At 35.0% G+C, this 14,883-nt stretch overlaps 1 protein-coding gene across 11 annotated transcripts in view; it reads right to left on the bottom strand.

Moving 5' to 3' along the window:
* dock3 (dedicator of cytokinesis 3) overlaps nucleotides 1–14,883 on the bottom strand; it is a 253,825-nt gene that overhangs the window by 135,511 nt on the left and 103,431 nt on the right. For all 11 annotated transcript variants that reach the window (XM_069189418.1, XM_069189422.1, XM_069189417.1 and 8 more), the window contains exon 5: nucleotides 10,984–11,080. In XM_069189418.1, coding sequence (XP_069045519.1) covers nucleotides 10,984–11,080 — 97 coding nt within the window. The remainder of the gene's footprint in view (nucleotides 1–10,983; nucleotides 11,081–14,883) is intronic.

Genomic DNA, 14,883 nt, shown 5'->3' on the forward strand with positions numbered 1-14,883 from the left:
GAAATACATGTTAAAATTGTATGCTTTAGAAAATTATTGGCCTATTAAACAGCACTAAGTAGTAATTATTAGATAGTTGCATGGACCATTAAAATGAACTTTCAGGAAGAGATATTGTTGTATGTTAAATATTTATTCGCTTTTCTTTGCCTATCATGTTCAAGAGACAAATGCTTGCCAAAAATCAAAGTAAAAACCATTAGAATCTAAACAGTTTGCTAAGACTGAGTGGTGGCTGATATAAAACAAGTAGGTTAGCAGAAAGTAAAAATGTTTGTGGAAGATACAAATGTTTCAAGGAAGGTTCTGTCTTTTGTCACTTCATAAAACTGACTTGGTTGAACATTCCACTGTCAACTTTCAGACCAAGTAAAAAAGTTTAAAAATATATATAAAAGCTAAAGGCTCTTCCTATTATAGAGTCTAGATTTAGTTTAAAAGAAAAATGTTTAACTAATCCATTTTAATTTTGTAGCAATGTACAGAATTCCTATATCAAAATGCCTAAGTAACAAAATGGAAATATACAGTACAGATCTACTGTACATACTGTAATAGTTATTTACTGTACATGTTCCCAGACAAAAGTAAAGTTTCTAGAATTAGAAGGTGCAACAATACAGAAATTAACTGCAGAGTTCAGTAAAAGTTCATGTGTTTCAATATGAACTGGGTTTAACAAAAAGCTAGCCATGATACCATTTTTTGCAGAGAACTGCAGGCTCTGTGTTATCAACACTGTGGTAGAAAGGAGTGATTTACTTGAAAATTACAAGTTATTAAGCAAAATTGAGGTAAGGAATTGGTTAATTGCCAGTGACAGAAAACTTTATTGGTGCCATGAAGAACAGGAATCTGACAACCTTTAAAATTCTGCCTTGTGTCCACATTCCCCTGATTATCTCCAATGTCAGCTGAAAGCCTACAGCAATGTTACTGAGCCCAGTTGTGTGATGGCTGATTTTCGATAACTGGGAGGAGAAAGTGCAGTTGAACACCAAATGATTTCATAAAGACGTACATAGTATGAACTTTCTACTACATTGTTTTATTTCTCCATAGTGTGTTACTTTTTTATAGGCAATGTTATGTACTTTGGTCAAAGGTGATCAGTAATTTATTTTCTATTGGTCCTGGTTCTGTTCCCTTGAGCCAAGAACTTAGACACCAGCAAACCTAGCAGTATAAATACATTAAGTGTATAAACGTATATGAAAATAACAACTGTAAATAATTGTAAATAAAATAATACTACTCTTTATTTATTCAAAATGCATGGTGAATTTCCTGTACCTGCCTGCTGCTTTCAGACTAACTGAGCAGCATTGGACTGATGTCATGGCCTTTCAGGTTTTGGGTGGATGGGTGTGAGCAAGGACTGTCAGTGTTTTGATTATGAGCACAAGAAAAGCAACGGGCCCTCTTACATGTGGTGGAGGCAATATGGATAAACGTTGTGTACTGTGGTGGCCTTGTCAACACCACTAATAAGGAAAAAGATCTTCTTGGCATTACTCTCAGCAACAGTCCTTGTGATATACTGCAGGGAAAGCTCTGTTTGGATTTGTGTTTGAATTGAACAGTATGAACTGCATGTACAGTATTAAGCTTTACACATTAAAGTAGTATTAATTTATATTAATACTAAAGTACTGTATGTTTCTCTTTGGTTGCATTATTTGCATTGTCATTCACTATCTAACAATATGACGTGTCAGTCAATACTTGCTATTACAAGGTTAAGGAATCATACTGTTTGCAGTGTGAATAAAAGTGCGGCTTAACTATTTGTGTTACAGCAAGGAAGGGCCAGAAAACAAGAGAGCAAATCATAAGCATGGTTAATTGAAAATGAATAAAAGTAGTTTAATTTATTAGGACTGATGGGTTGTCCTTAATCTTTCATGTACAGTAGAACCTTTCTTCTTCCTTCTTGTGCTGTAATATGCAGTAAGAGAACATGGCCCTTGATTTTCCTGCAAGACTAATTAGTTCGAATACTGCTATCGTAAACAATAAATTTACTGTAAAAAATGTATAACAATTTAACATGAAAGATAATAACATATATTGTATGAATTGAAGGTTTGTCAGAATAATATTGCTTGAATTGTATTTTTCTTCACCAGCATACACACTTTCTGTTTCTGAACTACAAATTGTATTATTTCTTATTCAATTGTTACAAACTGATGTAAAGTATTTTTAGGCAGTATTTTTAACTATTTACAAGACGTAAGCTCCTACATGTTCTGCTTGTGTGAAGTTGAAAACCGACAAATGTCAAGACATGAAGTAAAAATTCAACATCAAAACCTTTCTCCTTCTTATATACTTATTACTCTACAATATTTGCGCTCAAACTAAAAACAGAAGCACTTCTGTTAGGAGACAGGTGCTCTCCCATTATGCTCAGTGCTTTGAAAAGGCTTTTTAGCATCAGAAAAACAAGCCCAACTCGGCTTCCATAATTATAGATTGTTACTCTGTCAGGCTTCATAAAAATAATAGGGATTCCATTTATCTTTGCAATGTATTTTCTTTCCACTACTTAAGGGTAAAACATCAAACACAAAAGATATCTGCATAAAAACTGATGTGATTACAGATGCTTCATGCAGTAGCACATGTAATAATACTGCCTGTCTTAATGTTGTTGGAAAAGTTAAAGCAGCCACCGAATCACTTGTAATATGATATGATTATGTGGTAATAAGGTACACTTTACATACTGAAGTCAGATTACTCTAAAATATTATGTGAAGCATGATTTTGTTTCTTTATGTATGTGCTTCATGTTTCTTTATTAAAAATACATTTCAGATTGTTTTACTCATTGAATCCAAGTCTGATGTCAGACATGAGGTGGCATACCTCTGTCCCAAAAGAAAGCATATATCTTCTGGCCACTTGGTTTTTACAGTATGTTTGTTCAAACACCACCATAAACCGAATGAAATTACCTCCTTTGGCTGTCCAGTCAACATCCCAAAAGACTGTCAGCAGTGTGTACAGTATATTAAACAGGGTTTCACACAACCTGTACCACCAGCATTGAAATCTGGCTCTTGAGCAGGACAAAGTGCACTGCTTCACACATGGGTTTCTGTAATCATTAGAGGTAATTGTGGTGGGGAGGAGTGAGAAATGGAAGCAGATGGAGAAAAGTTTTATTTTTTTTACAGTAAGCTCTAAGCTCCTTCCTATAGAGCGGGCACAGAGAAAAAGGTAGAATTATTCACTTGATGAAAGGAAATCAAAACTAAGGTGGGTAGTAAAAGTGCATATACACTTTGAAGAATAAGCGAATAAGGCTGCAGTCTACTCTTATGTTAGAACAGATAGATGTTAAAACTCTATACTGTATAGTGAAACTGAAGACTTGTAAGATTTCACAGAATCATGTCATCTTAACTGCACACAGTGTAATCAAAACAATTGGAAAGTCCACTTCAGTTTTAAAACTGGGGAAAAAACAGGCTGTAGAATTTGAAAAAAGAAAACAACGTAGAACACATTTAGAATAACAGAAAGAACGCTGTTCTAAGAGTTTCAACTGGAAAGCCAACATGCTTGTTATGAGATCCAAAGAGTTCAGATTTTTCCGTAGTTGAGATTATCGAGATCCGCATATAGAGATTGAAGTAAACCCAGTGCCCTGCAAGGCTCTTCTGGATAATGACTGTCTGCTCAACAGCCCAGGCCTCTGTTCAGCTTCACTGCACTGCTTGCAAAGCCTGCAGGCCCTTCACAAACCAGTTTTTCTGTGTGTCCACAGAGTACTCACATGGAAGTAAGCACAAGTGACAACTTATCACTTTTACTCTCCTCAGCACTCCCTCTGCATGGATTTATTTTTATTTTAAACCCCCTTAATTAAACTGCAGTCTGTACCCAAGGTCTAAACTCCCAGTTGCCCTGGCACAGTGACAGCTTCTTTCTCACACTGTTGACAAGGCTGAGTCCTGGCTGAAGCCTTTTACAGTAAGCTGACTGGACTCGAGGAACTGTGAGTGCTGACCACTCACTTTTAACCTTTTGCTGACATCACAGCCAATGGAGGATAGGAGTCTGAAGTAGAATATCTAAGTCTAGAGGCTTATAAAGGCTCCCTAAATGTCCAGCTATCCTTCATGTTTATTATTTTATTTTATCCTTTGCACATTTAGATGAGTGACCATAGAAAGAACCACACTCTTAAAGTGTTATTTTGGGATTTACTGTATAATCATATATCTTTGTCATGGGGTTTAAATATAATCCAAATATTAAAAACACCTTTGCAGAACAGCTTTAGCTTATCATGCCAGTTTTGCATTTTATTTAGAAACGCTTTTCAAATCACAGCAAAAAACATGAACATAGCTAAATTATAAATTGATTCTATAGCAAAAAACAGAGTCTTTCCTTTAATTGGTTTGGTCAATAAGTTCCACGGATGTGGTATGGAGAGAAGGCACTGACACTTGCTGCATTCTGTTGAGTCTGGTCTTCAATAGAATAAGATCAATCACAGTTTAAAGACCAATCACTGTACTTTTACTAATACACAATTTCAGAATTCTGGACTTACCGAAACTTTTTTAGCACCTTATTAGATGTCCTAGTAAGGCACTTCAGTAGCCTAATCTTAAAGATATAAAGGCGCAAATCAGTATCTTAGCTTTAGATGAAACACTGTAAGTGAAAAAAACAACAGATTTGAAAAAGACAAATATACAAATTGGCTCGTGCTTGCTAAATAGCAGCTGACCCGATGAAGGCAAGTACCAGTGGTCCCTAGATAATTATTCATGCACTCCAGTAGGTTACTGTGATTGACAGTCATAAAAGCTGCACTTAAGACCCAAAGTAGAAAAATGTTAAAGTGACCGAGCATCAGAAGCCAGCAGCATTATGTCATATTGCAAATGTCATTATTTACTCTTATAAAGCAATGGAAAAAAACATTTTGAAAAATTGATTTTCTTCATGATTTCTTTTCCAATATGTCTTTTTCAGCTGTCTTCACAATTTATAACAACAGAGGATAATAACATATCTTTCAGTGCACAGAAGAAAACTGAGACACGATCACGATTTTCATTTTCATTTTTTATGATTATATGCCAAATCATCATTATAATAAAGAATTTAAGACCAGAAATCTACTTTTTGGGATCTATGTCAGTATCAATGAGGAATACATAGCACAGTGGATAAGTCCCTAGATTCCTAACTGGGTTGAAATCTCTGCTGCAGACCAGCTTTCATACCCTGAGTGGTACTTTACCCTAGTTGCAACAGGTTACCCAGCCCATCTGCAAGTGGGGGAGTCACCTGCTCTCTCTAACATGACAGAAACTGGAATAAGCTCTGTTCCACTGAGCCAACTGGCTCACTGAATCTAAAATCTGTTCAATACTGAAATTATTTAAAAGAACTTCTGTTGAATCAGGAAGTGTTCAACAGCATCCTCTTTGGAATATGAAGTCATCTGCTTCCAGATATTATTAATACCAGGCATCTCTGAAGAATTCAAGAAAACAATGGAGATGTTATTTGCTGTTTTTAACAGGTCTTTGGGACTGTACAAAAGTGTAAGCCAGAACAATAGTTCCATACTGAGAGGAAAATACTGTTGGAAAGATTTGATGATGATTCCTCTTGGAACAGTCTATATGGAGATTAGGTTGTGCTGACTGAAAATAAGCATGGTCAAGATTTTTATGATACCAAAGAGCCATTCTATCGCAGTGGAGCCCAAATATTTTAAAAGGAATAAAGGCCAAGATTAAAGCCTGGCTTCTCTGCAAGCAGTGGACTGTCAGGACATTTATTTGCAATGCAAGAGAAACACCACATTCATAAATAATGTACAATTAATTGTCTCTACTTATCAGCATCTTTCTTTTTTAATTTTGTCTGAATAAATCAGGAATTATGGAACATCATTAAACCAGCTTTTTACAGCATTGTTTGGCTTGAAAATTTCTAAATCCATTAGAAATCAGTCCAAAAATGATTTGCCATGCCTTGTTTGCTTTCTGTCTCGCAGTGTCTGGGCTAATATGCTTGCCTTGCAGGAGCAATAGGCCAGCCAGCCAGATAAATCCAGAAAGTGTCTTGTAATTGGTTCAAGGATTGAATTTTAAATACAGTACTTTTTATTGTTGACAGATAAATAACTTGCAAAGGGTAAAGCATAAGCTTTTAGATTCTATGATGTTATGTACAAATAGTACATGAGGGAACAAAGGTCTTGACTGTTTTTCCCACAACAAACTGTACTACTCTCATATAAACACAAAGTAGATAATGTTAATGACAGCATATGGTTAATATTGCAGGTTAAGATATGAAAAGAGAAACATGTGCTCCAGTAACAGATAAAGGACTTCATTTATAAAAGGGTTTTTAAATGAAGGTGTACCTTATCCAATGATATGTTTAAAGATAAGGTGCACCTTATTACATAAAAACTGTTGATGTGAAAATTATACACAGTGATGCACCCATGCAAAAAGAAGCCTTGAAATAGAATTCTGTATTCAAATTGTTGAAATCCAGAGAGGTTAAAGGGATTGTTCTACTGCACATATTCCTGTTTCTGAGCTTTCTGCTGTGATATTTATTTTTATTAAAGACATCGGTCTAGCCATTTGAAGAGTCATCTTTCAGCTGTTCAAAAACTGTGGGTGGGTAATGAATTAGTGCTACTTTCCTTTCTCTGGCATCTGAAGAATGAATCAGAAACAAAATGGAAATCAGACTGAAAATGTCTGCCTGTTTTCTCCTTGAAACAACATACAGTATATGAATATTATATTAAACTATTACCTTGTACATTATACTTATTATCTTGGTATAGGACTATTAAAGTATTTCAATATTTGGTATCCATTGCAGAGTTTAAAACATAGAAAAAATGTAGTTTTTTATTTAGAATTTAATTTATCATGTCATTTGTACAGTACCATTGTAAAAGTGCTAATATTCCTACTGTCTGAGGATTCAGTACCATGACTTGAAAAATAATGCAAAAACAAACAATGCAACTCAAAATGGCAAATATGTTATTTCAATGACAGATCTATTTTTATAATACTCAGAATATCTTTTGGTCTCCCAGAGAGCTTTGTGGTATCATCTCAAATTATGGTCTCATTTATGTCAGGTACAGATTTGTTTTTTCATACCTATTTTAAAAGAAACCAAATTGACAATTCTGGAGACTCAAGGAAGGAATGTGATTTAACATATTTTTTTAAAATTACAATTAGGCTTGTATTTATTGCAATGTACTTGGATGGAACTCAAATGTATAGTTAATTGGCGGGAGTGCAAAAAAAACATGCATGTTGTAATTATGTAAAGCTATAATCATGCTGCTTTAAATCTACTGGCCAGCACTTTTCATCTTGTTTAGAATGGCATGATTGTTTATACGGTGAACATTTTGTTAAATAGCCTGATGTCTAAATTCATTCAAATGCTTAATCCAGGAATATTTAGTTTGATTTTACTTTATTTTACTTTCAGTAAGATTCAATCAAAGTTTTATAACTACATATGACAGTTCCAAATCACACTGCAAGTGCTTGCTGGTAGGTTCCTATTTGTTAGAAGGGATATGTTTCTACCTAATGGGTTGGCAATTTAAATCTGGGAGATGGGTCAAGTTTAATCTGCTTCTTTTTCACACACGATCCCGACCCAAATCCAGATACTAAAAACATTTTTTTTGTGTTCTATGATTTCTGAGTTGTCCCAATGATGTTCTATTATTTCAGTGATTTGTAAGCACTTTATTCAAAACCAGATTGAATCATTTTTTGTTTTTCTATACCAAAAACAAACAATATGTGCTTTTTGATGTTCTTGACACTCTATGATCTATACATACTGTATGAAGCTTAATCCATTACCAGCAACAGAAAGCAAACACATCTATAGCCAAAGCATCAGTCGGGGTACATGCAGACCAGTCATATAAATAGCTGTCTGCGTACTGATTTTCTGTGTTTGGTGATTGCTGGAAAAAGATCTCGTCATGTCTGACAGCACCATAGTACTCGATGCAAATTTCTGCAGGAGGCTATGACTTTCATAGATCTCTCTCTTCATTCCACATAATAACAAGTTCTTCTGGAGTTGCAGAGACCATGGATTAAAAACAGAATGAGTTGAGAAATAAATAAGTAGGGTTATTTACAGTCTGTTGGACAGACTGCTCAAACCTGTACTAAGATTTCATATCCTCTGCTTGAAACTATGAGCAGTTCAAGAATTGCAGTGATGATGCACAGTAAATAAAATTGGCTTCCACTGAGCACTTCTGCTGAACTCTTTCAACAGACATTTAGCTACAATTCTATCAGGGAAACCATATGATACAAAAAGCACAAAGAGAAGGAGCTTATCAGAACACAGATAATTAAATTCTAACATATTAATGAAATGAAATTCAGATAAAAACACCTTCTGTAATCCAAGGTGTTATTTTCCATTCAAAGGTTGTTTAAATAACTGCAATACAGGAATGAAAATAAGATAATTCAATTTCAGCTGTTTTAGGTTTCATAGAGCTACTACTAGGTTCTGGATATGACCTTTATTATTTTATTTTGAACATATTTGCATACACAGACAAGGACATACATACCATTGTCTGATGTATTACTTGCATATTGAAATGAAGATATAATTGAAACCTCCCATTTCTGATCGCAACATAAAGAATTAATGTAAAAGAAGGAAGACAATAACTACAGACACACTTTTGCTAGTATTAAATTTTAATTAAAATTAAGACCACTGACCAGCAGTTTTATAAAATGACAATCTCTTTAGGTCCTAGACCACAGTGTGATTATGTAAGATCAGAAAAACTTAGATTGAAAAGGAAGGGCTGAGTCAGTGTTTGGATGAGTTAATTAGAGGAACTGCCCAGAGTTATGAAAGTTCTTTTGGATATTAGTTATCTTAACTATTCAGCCTACAAGAACAAATTAGAGATAAGATCTAGAAATAGATTTTAATTATTCAGCTCCTTCATTAAAATATGAATGAGAAATATAAAAGAGAACCCAAGGCACACCTATAGGTGGACAGTAGTTATATAATAAGAAGTTACAGTAAACTGATATTTGCTATTTAATTATATTTTATTATATAGTCCAAACATATAGCTCAGAATGACTTGCAGGATCAACTGAAAAAAATATTCTAAGGAGAATATTAAACTGTAAGGAAAGCTGAATAAAAAAAACAGCAGTACTAGAAAACACACAAGTCTCCCTGAAATAAGAACAAATTTATATTCAGATCAAACTCTAGAAAACAGTGGCTCAAATTATTTAACATACAAATTTAAAAAGAAGGAGAAAGAAATCACTGTAAAGAACAATTAAAAATGAGCAAGATCCATTTCAAGAAGATGAGTACAATGAAATGTAATCACAAGATTTTAAAAGACAATGAAATAGACAAGAAATAACGATATAAGGAGACAAATGTTTTTATTAGTAATCACAAAACACCAAATAATTGAGTCTGTCAGAAATAATGGTTTTTAAATGAGAGAAATGGCTAATGTAGCACTGCGAATATTTCACACAGGTGTTTATTAAGCAAGAAACTGACAACATGCCTCAATCTGAGGAAAGACAAAGAGCTATATGAAACAGTGCTAGCATAAAAGACATGGAAGTGTTACAGGTACTACAATTGAAACAAATCTCTGGGGTCTCATGGTAATTTGCCATTTGTGCTTAAGGAAATCAGAGATACTATAAGCCATTAGAAGACCTTTTTCAACATTTACTCAAGATGGGGGTACTCTACTCTTTGACTAGAAATTTGGTAATGTAACACTCATTAATAAAAAGGGCAACGTATATGAAAAAAGTAATTGTATATGTATAAATCTAATTTCTCTTACAGTACATGTAAAGTTACTGTTAAGGTCTCATTATCATAACCTTATTGTTTGTTTCCTGAAAACAATAAAGTAAAATCAGTTCTACAAAAAGTTACATTATGACAGTTACAGTACATTCATTTCACAGCATTCAATGTAAAGTGGTACTCCACTACATAATTCTAATTAAACAATATTACAGTATTTAGTCTTCATAAAATTTATAGGATAAAAAAGAATAAAAAGTTGTTAAGAGATGATTTTTACAGACCACTACTGCAATGATGCAGACTGCACTTGAAGCAGAGGTGCCATTAGCTACAGTATGTCTACCTTCTCAAAAAGTTGTAAACTTCACATACAGTACAATATAAACAATATTTTATTCCATTCCTATTAACATTTCTGTTTGAAATTATACTTGCATGCCCTGTTATCGTATTCCTACATAAAAACACTGAGACACTGTGAAAAAAATCTGACTCACAAAAAAGCAAATATCTTTAAAAAAACAGATATGGAGCTTCACAGAGGTGACTACAGTCAAAAGGAAATGCTTTGGTAAGATCCACATCAGCTAATCCAGTAGTGGCACAAGCTTACATTACTTCTTGTTTCATTACACTGATAATCCACAATAGAGCAGAAGCAAAAACAATCAAGAAGAGAAATAAAAGTTGCTATCACAGTTTTATACAGTATTTTTTTTTTTTTTTACAGTTATGGGCTTATCCCTAAAGAAAAGATGGATGGTACTTTTAAACATGAAATACACAAATTGTTCTGGGCAAACCAACCTCAAATTTCTTTAAGAAATTCTAGGTCCTCTTTCTCGGTTGTGCACAAACCTAACACTCTTGAGGGAATTAACTAGACTGACAGTTTGCCCTCAGGGGAAGTAAGGGCCTTCACAATACCAGCCATTGGCTGTGTTCCTTCCCTAAAATTATAAACATGACCTGTACACTCAAGAAATGTTGACCTGATGACCCCAACATCTTCTCCATATCTGCATGATAGTGTGTACCTGCATTCCTTCTTTTGAGAAGCTAAAGCCAACAGACTTGTGAAGCTGTACTCACCACATAAAGCTGCTTCCACAAAACGGCCCATTCCTGAAGAGTTGATGTCACCTCAGTCACAATGGGGTCTTCCAGTGGGACCACCGTCTCGTACTGCCTATAAGAAGGTGAAGGCACACAGAACTTTGTCACTTTGATGTAGCTGTCTGCATTTGAGCACCTTGCCTGTGATATCTGTTCTTCATTCTTCACGGTGGATGAAATAAGAACCGAAAAACGTACAGTATATTTAATGAGATTAAGCTTGGATTATCCCTCTTTCAATGTTGAGACCGGTTTCCTATTGCACTGGTTATATAATGCTCCTGAGGGAATTAACGAGAATATGTTACTGTTAGTTCCCATGTACTGTATAACTAGATAAAAGATGCGTGAAATGTGAATGGTGTTCTAAAATTTGCATTTTAGTCAAGCACATCCGCTCCGCCCGTGACCACTGTCTCTCCTTACTAAAAACATATTTCTGATTTTATTCCTGTTCTATCTCCCTCCTCTCTCTATTGTTCTCATGTTAAGTTTATCATTTGTTCTTTAAATGAGTCTCCCCGTGTCCTTCTTTTATCCTCTTTAATTCACTATGTAAATGGATCTTATCGGTCCTCCATTTATCTCAGTGCTTTCCAGGTTGTGCCTACAAGTGCAGCCTAATTAAACAGAATTGGTTTTTCACATGTGCCAAAAACAGTGATCCTGCAAACCTATAAACAAAAAATAACTTGTTGAAATCAATCACCATACCTAATTACAATTACCATTATTTCACAATTTCACAATTACCACTAAGATCATTCAGTTTTAAGGACCATAAATTTAAAAATGGCTTTTTGCTCAAGTTAATGCAAACCCCAGGATGTGATGCTTTCTATAAGCCATTCTTGGAGTTATATAGAATTTTCTGGGATTTTTTTACCTCAATCTCATGGTTTTATAGCAACCTTCTTGTCCTCTTGCATTTAGAGTTAACAAGTAAGTAGTATTTGTCGGCTAGACCGTCTCGAAGATGAGAGCAATATTTCTATTGGAAATATAGCAATATTTTATAGCAATATTCTATTCACAAACCTGTTTTCTTTCTTTCTGCAACATGTCACCAGAAATTCCGAGTCACAGAACATGGAGCTGTGCATACAGTATCTGGATATTTAGTCTGTTTTGTGATGTAAATTGCTGGTTTTAGACTTGAATGTGTATATTTTACTTTTATTGTGATTTGTAATGCACTCATAAAAGCTGATTCTATCTAACCCTGAAATATAAAAATAGCATTGCTAGTACTTTATTTAACCAATAAACTTCCTAACTAACTTTAATAGTTAGGAACCCTCCATTTAAACCATTGGTGATACAAAATAATAAACAGGTGAGGACAACACATAACACAGAAACAAAGCAACCAAAACATAGATTAACTTATTTCAAATAATAAACCAGATACAAATGTGCAAAGGCTTCCAGGATAAGAACAACAGGTGAGTGATAAAGTTTTCTGATAGACCTCAAAAGAGGTCATGCGACTAGGTCAAGCGCCAGCTCTTTGTCACACTGCCATTTATGGTCAACATGGTGGTTGATTGTGCTTGGTGGTTGATGCTGCTTCCCCACTGCTCTCGAGCACTGTGTTTCATTCCGGGCTGGGGCGCCTTCTTTGTGGAGTTTGTGTGGTCTCTGAAAGACTCCTTTCAAAGACACATCAGCAACCCATATTGGTGTTTCTAAATTGCCCCTGCATGAGATAACCGTGCTGAACTGGAGTTGCACTTTGGGTGCAATGATCAAATGATCAAATGACAAACCATAGATTTGTTCTTGTTTAATTTTAATAGAATGTGATACATATGGAATGACTAGAAATCAAACTTTAATTAGGGCTTTGGACTCCAGACCTAGAGAATGGGTTCAAATGGTGGGTGAGGTGCTACTTTTGTACTCTTGATCAAGGCCATTCACTTAAATTGCTTAAGCAAGTGCTCTGTTGTATAAATAGATGCACTCAGACCATTGCTGAAAATGGCTGATCATGTTCTCAATATCTGGATATGTAAAGTGTTTTATCTAAGCCTTTCAAAGTGATTTTCTTCAAAATGCAAATGTTTTCTCAATTGAAAAGGTTCTGTGCTTTAATGATAATTAGCTTCCATGGATTTACTGTATGACTCAGATTATATCAGTTTTTTCAAAGTCTTAAAGCTGTAAAATACCCCACAGTCTGATCTAGTTGTTTCAATTACCATATTAGCTTAACATTTGTAATAATTAAGATATTTAGCTAGCAATTCTTTGAAATATATATTGCTTAAGTGTTACTGTTTGGAGATTTTGGTGTGATCCAATTCATGTTTTAAAGATAACCCATAGAGTTTCACTTTTACAGATTAATTTGACTGAAACCACAATCACAGGAAGGTGCAAAACAGATAACCCTCGCTATTGATTTCACTAGCAGGAATCATGATTTCCGATTTGCTTCTTTGAGAAGGCCAGTGTGTGAACTTCACAGCCTCTCACATGAAGGTTAATAACAATATACTTAAATACAAGTTTAAATCAAAGTGTACATTTTATGAGCCATACAAAGAAGAGTTATAGATCCCTTTTTTATATTCTTTTTGGTCAGTTCAGTCTGTAAACTGCTTTGTATGTGTATCCCATTAATATTAAATGGAATAATAATTTATTCTGACATAAATCCATCCAAAACCATTGTCAATACAGTTCTAAGGAAAAAAGAAATACAGAAATTAAAATGTGCTATTATGTTAGGGGTAGGGCAGTTTCAGGGTCGATAGAGAAGTAAGTCCTTCTAATCTTCATTCAATCTGAGCCTGCAGTTATTTGACTTTGTAGTTGTTAATTGGAACAAACGAGGCATTGTGCCCATTTTTTAAGGCAGTGATGATTTGAGAGACCTAGAGATTCTGCAGGACTACCTCCCCACAGGACCAAGCAGCTTTGTTAAATTTATCTGAAGCATATAAAAATGCCCCAGATATTAAGTGCCATTATTAAGTGCTTTACATATGAGATATTATATTTCAATAGTTTCCATTACATTCATCAGGTGCACCAGCTGTCAGGCCCAGTACACCTAGAGGGCGCTCTCCTTCTCTCCTGTTCCTAGTTCCCTGTGATTATTCATGTCTTTCTGGTGTGTCTTGTTGTGTAGCCTATTTTCTTCCTGCTTCTGCTCTGCTCCTCGCTCAGCATTGAGGTTCAGATGTCCTGAAACCCGCCTAGCACCAGGTCGCCCCAGGTCCACTACCTGAGGGCATAGGTTTCTATACGGCATTTTCTGAACACCTGAGCCCGGGCTAACCCCCATCTCGCTGCTATGCATAGGATCTATTTCGCTCTCCTGCCATTCCACAGTTCATCCTTTCCGACATCCGTGACACCAACTTTTAGGTTCAGTGGTACTTATTACCCTTATTCACTGTTGCATGCTACTGAAACGCCATTGTTTATTAATGAATATGAAAATAACTTTAACATTTGTGAATGTACAATGCTTTAAGTTGTTAATACATGAGCTACTGTCACGTAATCACTACAGAAAATGAACTTTGTGCTTGTTCAGTCAGATTTTTTAAACAGCAATCACATTCTATAAACTTGTTTTATAACATCTGTGTGCATCTGAGCTCATAAGCCACCTTATGAAGTCAACTGTGTAATTGCCTTTAATTCTATTAATGAAACTATTGACAGCAAATGGGCTAGATGGCCTCCTCTTATTTGCAACCATTTTTATATTTCCTAGACTCTAAGAAAGTGTGAAGCTCAAACACTATCACACTGCAGTGACAGAACAGCATTGATAAAGGTTTCATAGCCCAATCAGTATGCCTTTAGTTTTCTACAATATCTTGGGAACTAGCTCATAGGTCAAAATCTGAGCAAAAC

The sequence above is a fragment of the Lepisosteus oculatus genome, chromosome 4 (assembly GCF_040954835.1).
Source record: "Lepisosteus oculatus isolate fLepOcu1 chromosome 4, fLepOcu1.hap2, whole genome shotgun sequence".
NCBI lineage: Eukaryota > Metazoa > Chordata > Actinopteri > Semionotiformes > Lepisosteidae > Lepisosteus > Lepisosteus oculatus.